Genomic DNA, 8,451 nt, shown 5'->3' on the forward strand with positions numbered 1-8,451 from the left:
GAGAACCGGCATTCACTTGTTTGTTCATGCTATTGAGTTGATGAAAAAAGCACTAAATGTAGCTTTAGAGAAGCACGGGTGAATAACCGATGAGTATTCATTTTAAAGATATGAAAAAAAATAACAATCTTGTAATCTCCGGATTTGCGTCATATAGGTAGCATGGCTTAGACTAGGCGGTCGCATACTTCAGTACGTAGCTGATTGGCTTTAATTTCTTTTATCTAGTTCGCAGGATCGTTACCTCCCACAATCGATATGCAGGGATCCAGACTACATGCGGAGCATAAAAGGCTGCACGCAGCTCTTCTTAAACCAATATCCTGTCGTCCGAGTGCTCCAGTGTAGGGTGCTTGCTTGATTATACCGGTGAGTGCACAATGCTTCATTGACATATTCGTAGTTTTGCGCCGGTAGCCCCGAACATAGTGATAGAAACAATTCAATGGGTGTGCCGCAAAAACAGCGTCAGCTTTTCCGTAAACTTTGATATTGAAGGCCACCCTTAAACGTCTCGTTTAAGACGACTGCTATATTACAGATGCCAAACTGTGGGCAACAATTAATTGGGTGCGCCGTAAAAACAGCATCCGCTTTTCCGTAAACTTTGACATTGAAGACCACCCTTAAGAATCTCGTTTAAACGGGTGCAGTATTGCAGGTGCCAAATTGTGGGCTATAATTCAATGGGTGTGCAGTAAAAACAGCGTCAGCAATTCCGCAAACTTAGAAATTGAAGACCACCTTTAAGAGTCTCGTTTAAGCCGAGTGCATTATTACAGGTGCCAAATTGTGGTCAACAGTTCAATGGATGTACCGTAACAACAGCGTCAGCTTTTCCGTAAACTTTGACATTGAAGACCACCCTTAAGAGTCTAATTTAGGATGAGTGCCTTATTACAGGCGCCAAATTATGGGCAACAGTTCAATGGGTGCGCCGCAAAAACAGCTCCAGCTTTTCCGTAAACTCTTACATTGAAACTTTCCGCGCGGGTAATTTCTATTCTGCACCTCGAGCGTCATGACTAGCTGTTTGTTTACCGCTAGACAACCCTTAAGAGTCTCGTTTAAGACGAGTGCAGTATGACAGGTGCCAACTTGTGGGCAAAAATATAATAGGTGTGCCATAAAACAGCGTCAACGTTTCCGTAAACTTTAACATTGAAGACGACCCTTTAGAGTATGGTTTAAGACGAGTGCATTATTACAGGTTCCAAATTTTGGGCAACAATTCAATGGGTGTGCCGTAAAAATAGCGTCAGCGTTTCTGTAAACTTTTTCATTGAAGACCACCCTAAAGAATCTCGTTTAAGACGAGTGTATTATTACAGGTTCCAAATTGCGGGTAACAATTTAATGGGTGTGCCGTAAAAATAGCGTAAGGTTTACCGTAAACTTTGACATTAATGACCATCCTCAAGAGTCTTGTTTAAGACGAATGCAATATTACAGGTGACAAATTGTGGGCAACAATTCAATGGGTGTCCCGTAAAAACTAGCTTCAGCCTTTCCGTAAACTTCGACATTGAAGACCACCCTTAAGAGTCTCGTTTAAGACAAGTGCATTATTATTATAGTGCCAAAGCTTCTGCGGGGTGGTGCAGTGGTAAGACGCCCGACTACTGTGCCGGAGTACCCGAGTTCGAACCCGAGCTCGGCGGCTGCGTTTCGATGGAGGCGAAACGGAGTGGCGTCCGTGTGCTGCGCGATGTCAGTACACGTTAAAGAACCCCAGGTGGTCAAAATGTCCGGAGTCCTCCACTACGGCGTCCCTCATAGCCTTAGTCGCTTTGGGACGTTAAACTCCACAAACCAAACCAAACAAACCAACCAAATTGTGGCAACGATTCAATGGGTGTGCCGTAAAAACAGCGTCAGCTTTTCCGTAAACTTTGACATTGAAGACCACTCTTAAGAGCTTCGTTTAAGATGAGTGCATTATTACGGATGCCAAATTGTGAGCAACAATTAAATGGGTATGCCATAAAAACAGCATCAGCTTTTCTGTAAACTTTGACATTGAAGACCACCCTGAAGAGTCTGGTTTTGGAATGTACTAACATCTGTCAAAGAATGTGTAAGGGCATTTGGGTGAGCCTTTTTTTTACAGGAATGCTAATGCTTATTTTAAGTTATTTCACAGTTGAACGCCCATATTCAGAAAAGTAGGAATAAACCAGCCAAGAACAATAATACCCGTTGGGTGTTTTGTCAAGGGACCAATACAGAAATGTACATTTTTCACGTCGCTTGAAAACTGATACTGCCATTTCACAGCATAGCTTTTCTGCATTTTTTCGCAGCCGACATGAACGTCATCAACGTCATTTGTGTTCTTGGCCTTTTTACGGTCGCTGGTGAGTTGTATTTTATGATGGTGCTTTGTCAGCCGGTGTTAGAGCTTCTTACACTTCAATGACAGCTCATACTTCACAGGGAGTCAACGTACTGAATTCATGCAAATGATGTTTTTTGCGTTAGTAACGGACTGGTAATCCGTAGTGGGCGGACACAGCGTACAGAGTAGAAGAAAAGGTGAAAGGAGCAAACGACTGGCGTGCTAGAAACCAAGAACGTGCTAGAAACCAAGAATACATGGCCGGTGGTTTGAACGGTAGTCCTGATTTTGTGGTTTGACGTTCTCGCGCTGCGTCTCCTCACAACGCCAATAGTCTAGCTCCCTTAACCTATATGTGCCGTGTATTCGGGGGCCGATATCTGACCTCTTCTGCAATGTGAAGTCCAATTAGGCTGGAAAATAAGTTAGGCAACATGTAGTTTTGAGAGACATCTCACACCTGGGTAGCCAGAGGTCTATAATTACAGTTATCTGCAGTATTTAATAAACTATCCAACAGGAAAACAAACTTTTATGGTGACCAGCCGCAAATCTCTTTATTTTCTTGAGCTTTACTGGAACCAGAAATTTGGGAATGAAAACTAATTTTACAAATAAACACAGTCCAGTGAGCTGTTCCAAACAAAGCTTTATATTAGTTTTCACCAATTCAATCCTGTAAAAGCGTTTTGAGAAAATAAGCCATCAAGAAATGTTTTACTTGATCCTGGCGGCAGACATCTGGAAGCAAATAAACTGTCAAATCCTTCTTTTTTTTCGTCAAGCATAGGGTCACGTATACTGCAGGAGGACTTAAAATATTCATATAAAATTTAGGCACATGTTGCATTGATTGTTTTATCAGATTTCCGGGCAGCTATGTTTTCAGAACGCAAGCTGACCGCATTACATTTTCATTCTTCAAAAATATATTTGTTATATGGTGTGGAATGAATCGTAAAGTTCAAAGCAAAAAACCATTCTTATACGGCCCACGCACTCTAACGGAAATGAACACACAGTTGTCATTGCAGTATCGCTTGTTACGTTTGGAGACATTTAACGACAAATTAGAAAATTACAAAACTAGAAAGGAAAAAACTCTTTCAGCATCAGTCAATTAGATTTTGGTCAAAATGTGAACGCATATTTCTCCTTTCAGCCTCGTAGAAAGCATGATATAAAAAATATGTAGCCTGGTGCGTACCTGAACTTCACCCTTTCTGAAAAACATTTATAGGGAAGAGAGCCATTTCAGGCCTGACTTTTTCTTGAGCCAACTTCTGTTTTCAACGCAAGCGGAGCTTATTTGCTGTATCGCACCCACATTTCCTCATTCTCGTCAAGCCATGTTCCGCTAAGACGAGTTATGATAAATGCTAAAATACACTTATTGTAGCTTCATCGGAATCTACTGTTGAGCAAGGGACGACCTTGGAAGTGCCGTTGGAGAGGAAGATTGGATACATCGCTGATGAAGCTGTACTCGTGGGACATATTTTGCGCAACGCTGCCCAAGAGCTTAAACAAGACGCAGAACTGGAGAGTGAGGTGAAGCATGTGAACTCGATTTAGCTAAGGAACAAAATGCGTATAATACCAAAAAATCCTATGCTGTGAAAACTAACCGTATCTTCGGCACCTTGTTACGAGATTATTTCCAAGTTGTGATTTCCGTAACGAACTTGTGCGCCTACAGCATTATATACGAAATGATAATCTATTTAAAAATGTGAGTTTTCATGAGTGTGACAGTTTGAATTCCTTCACACCTTTTCGTTTTCTGGCATCTAGGATATTACGACATATTTGAAACATGACACACTCTTTCAATCTTCGATTAAAGTAAGTTATAGTATAGTTCGCAACGTGGTCCAAATTTATTAGTACAATGCAAACATACAGTGGCCTTGAATATTTTGTTTCGTCGTCACTTAAATGCCGTAATTTTTTTTTAAACCTTAGAACCGCATATTGCCTGCAATCAGAGATCGTCAGCTTAGTATATACTTATAATGAGTAATCAAGCATCGAAGAAATCTGGCGGCAGGCGACAAGCTTAAAACAGAAATTGTAATGCACAATTGATTGAACGCAGGTAGCACAAAATGGGCTATGACGTGGGGGCCCGCGTTTGGCCCGTGGGGCAGCCCGTACGGGCCCCATGCGGGATTTGCAATACGTACCCAGAGGGGGCCCGCGTGGGCTGCCCAATTTTGCCGCGACTGGTCCCAATCTGTACCCGTGCGGGCAGCCCAAATACGGCTGCCGGCATGCAGCCCAGATAGCTGAATATGGGCTGCATACCAAAATTATTAGTCGGTCCTACGTTCATGAAGGCAGTGCCGTCCCATTGATCAAGGTTTTAATTTTTATGTCGATTAATCTCTCCCATACCTGAATTGTTCCGGCGCGGGCTTTGCGGAGGCCATTCCGTTTCGGGCTCGCCCCTGGCTGCCCTCATGTGTTGAATCTGATATTATCTGGGCTGCCCAAGTTCTATTAATCATCAAGTGGGAAACATTGAGCACTATTTATTTATCTTGTATTCTACACACAGTAACATAAAAGAAATTATTCCCAATTCGCTGCAATTATGTGGGCTGGCCCGCATCACCCCCTAGGTGTTGGTCTGAATATTTATTTCGGTGGTTGATGTTAGAATAATAAAGGCGCAGGAAAACTTTTGAGGTAGTTCAGTGCATACTCGTAAAGCGGAACAGTTACTGCTGCATATTTTCTGTCAATACTGCATAATTAACATACTTTTAGAGTAAAATTATATAGTCTTTATTCATGGCATGGATATGCATAAAGCGGCTATGTGAAAAATCCAGAAGATGCAATTACCGGCCGGTATAAGATGAATTACATGAATAAAATGGTGCATGAAATATAAGGTGAAGAAGTTTCAGAGCGGTAAGCACGCCTACGGCCAATTTGGGGCCCACTGCGGCCTTTCATGAGCAGCCTCAATTGGGCTTATTTTACCGCATGGAGTACGAACATATGTTGCATTTTCTTGCAATTAACCCAAGAAATAACCATGTATGCGGCGCGGAGGCACGCCTGATTTTAAGGCCAGATGCAAACCACGCGGGACCTATTCAGTTTTTGAGTAGGCAGCCCCATTTGGGCTAGCCCGTCTACTATTCGCTTTAGGCCTACATTTGCATCGGATATTCCCTAAACTGTACCGCAGGAGACCGATGCGGGCAGAAGCGGAAAGGAGCACTTTCCTGCCCCGCTACAGGCCATGCGAAAATTATCTAGGTTTTTGCTGGGCAGCCCCAATTGGGGCAGCCCTGGAATTTTGTGCATGAAGCCTATATTTCCGTTCGACCTTCCCTCGAGAACCCCTCAAGGGTCCCATATAGGAAATTCGCGGGCATATCCGTATTTAGCCCGGCCGCGGCCCATGCGGGACCTATTGCGCTTTTGTGTGGGCAGCCCCAATTAGTTAGCCCAGGCTCTCTCAACACAAAGCCCAAATTTTCTTTGTATCGCCACTAAAATTCCCCGAGCGGGACCCTTGAAGGCCAGATGTGGGAAAATGTGCTCAGTTGGCCCTTTTCACGCCTAAATGATGCCCATATGAAAAAAGCAGGGGCAAGCCCAAATTGGACTTGCGCACTTAATCCCTGATGGCGGCCCTCATGGGTGTTATCGTTGTTGCCCGAGCGCAACTTGCCCATACGGGCCCCAGGTTGGCCATGTAATGTGTGCTACTTGGTAATGCACGAACGGCAAAAACTATTCGCATAGTCACCCAGACAGGCTGTATCCATAGTATAATTTCTTAGAGCCTATAAGTAATTTTATAAGCACAAAATGACAAAGGTATAAACGCAGTACACAAAGTTAAAATATTGAAGCGTTATAAATTTAACCTTTCTAGCCTTCAAAGGGAACACACTTTGGATATTAGAGAGTTTTCCTTCATGTGTAGGCAACTGACTCAATTCTAATTATTTTATTGTATCGGTCCTCAATGCCTGGATAGCTAAAAGCATGGAAATGCGATATGGTGTTCTTGTGTTTTCTTACAGACTGAAGAATATTTCATCCGTAAATTATGGGATAAGACAAAGGCTGCCCTGAAGAAGGCCGGACAGAAAGTTAAAGCGGTCGCAAAACAGGTTAAACCGCACGTGAAGGCCGTCATCAAGGAAACCAGCAAGTCTATCGTCAACGCGTCCATGCCCATAATTAAGAAGAAAGCCCAGGAGAAAGCAATTGAAATTGCTACCAAGATCTTCAAAAAGGCAGCGGAGAGCTACACTCTGGAAGACTACCACAACCATACCGATGCTGTACGCAGTATCTTCAGACGCTTGGATCAAGAAGGCACACGGCTCATTGAACTTGGCGAGAAACTGGGCACTCATTGAAATACGTTTTTGATTGCATAGCCACTGCTTATAGAATCCAGCGGCTGCATGTTTCGTTCTTTGATTATATATCGTCGGCCACTGATCTGTACGCCACAGGAATGCAGCCGTTTTACTTCATATATTTATTGCGTCTTCAATGATGAGAAGCTTGTCTGAAAACCTTTGTGGAGCTATATTAGCAGCTGTTGGAAAGTTTTTATGAAGAAAGCCTTTTTTCGACATTGATTTTGTTGGCGGAAAATACACGCATGATATTATTTTCATTGAGCGTTATGTCCACTATATCAGAGCAATAGCATTATTTAAGAGCCCCGTGTCATAGAAAAGCCAATGTCGGCGCTGTTGTAACGCGAAAATGAGTGGAAAGTAAAGAAACAATAAACGTTTTGCGGAAAGCCCACAGAGTCAAACTCGGTTCTTTCGTAGTGCGAGCACGAGCACGCAACCACTCTGCCCCAGAACCACGTTGCTTTTCTCCGAATAAAGCTGGACCTAAAGTATTCATTGCCTTATGAATGACAGCTGATATTTAGGCACGCCATTAGAAAGAAACTTATTACCATTCTAAAAGTTAACGAGTGGCAAAGAACATTTCCACTTTGCTTGCCTGCGATGCGGCGCTCACTGGAAAACTACTTCGTTCGAACGACCATAGATTTAAGCGAGAAGAAATAAACAAACAGAGGTTATCTGATTGGTGACTAAAATAAAGGCAGGAGTGAAATGTCACCCTGCACTAAAATACAATAATAATTTTCGAGAACACTGCAGAATCTGTACTGAAACATTGTGTAATTCTGAACGTTGCTGTGTTGTACTTGAAATGCGTCAGATCGATACCGCGAGGGACAGATAGTTCAACTTTCCTTTCCTGTAATCCATTTATAAAACGTCAGTGAACTTTTATGCGTTCAGCGGAACCCTGGCTATGTTCCACAAGGGGCGCGCGATGTACCATGTGCAGGAGCAACGCTCAGGCCTTTGCATTTCTCCACTGTAGATTCTACAGCCCTCTAGGAATTTTTTTAAACTGCAGTTGGTTGATTACCTTTCTTTACACGGTTTCTAACAATTCCCACTATTTGTGGATGCAAATCACGCTCTTTCCCACTCGTTTACGGCAATACGGGTCAAATTTCCCGCCAGAGAAAAATAGGCCTACGTCCCCAAACGTCAAATGCCACATGACCCTAATTGTACGTCGTCATTACAACTCCTGGCTGATTCGACGGCCTATTGACTTAATTGGATCTAAATAATTGCCTTATTAACCCATATACACCAAAGTATTTCCCTATTTCCCTAGCAATATTTTTGTCCTATATCTAATGCAATCATTCTGTTTCCTATAACTAGTTTAGATCCAAAATAATCGTCCTGGTAATTCTGGTGACACGAAACTGCCCACATACTTACCTAATGCAAGCGCATTAGAAAAAGGACGGATGTGTCATGAAAATTATGTCGTTGTGAAGGTGAAGAGCATGAGAAGGCGGTGCTAATGGGTGCCTATAATAATATCTCATTGAACTCTTAATGGCCAACTTTAAGCGTTTTTGATTTTTATCTAAAAATCGGAAAAGATGGAAATGAGCAAGATAGTGAAACTGCTCGCACAAAAGTTAGCGCCAGAGTGTTACAACTGATGGACTCAAACTACATGGGCTGTAACTGTTTTATTACTAGTGTGAAGAATCGAGCCCTCACCTAAAAAAAAAA

General features: G+C 42.7%; 1 protein-coding gene across 1 annotated transcript; it reads left to right on the forward strand.

Moving 5' to 3' along the window:
* The first annotated feature begins 236 nt into the window (after window positions 1-236).
* LOC146200031 (uncharacterized) lies at window positions 237-7,130 on the forward strand. Its single transcript, XM_084592847.1, has 4 exons — window positions 237-369; window positions 2,304-2,357; window positions 3,738-3,889; window positions 6,388-7,130. The coding sequence occupies exons 2-4, from the start codon at window positions 2,309-2,311 to the stop codon at window positions 6,727-6,729; spliced, it is 543 nt and encodes a 180-aa protein (XP_084448973.1). The 5' UTR covers window positions 237-369; window positions 2,304-2,308; the 3' UTR covers window positions 6,730-7,130.
* The last annotated feature ends 1,321 nt before the right edge of the window (window positions 7,131-8,451 follow it).

Source organism: Amblyomma maculatum, chromosome 2 (genome assembly GCF_055883805.1).
Source record: "Amblyomma maculatum isolate TAMU_Amacu chromosome 2, ASM5588380v1, whole genome shotgun sequence".
In the NCBI taxonomy this organism is placed as follows: domain Eukaryota; kingdom Metazoa; phylum Arthropoda; class Arachnida; order Ixodida; family Ixodidae; genus Amblyomma; species Amblyomma maculatum.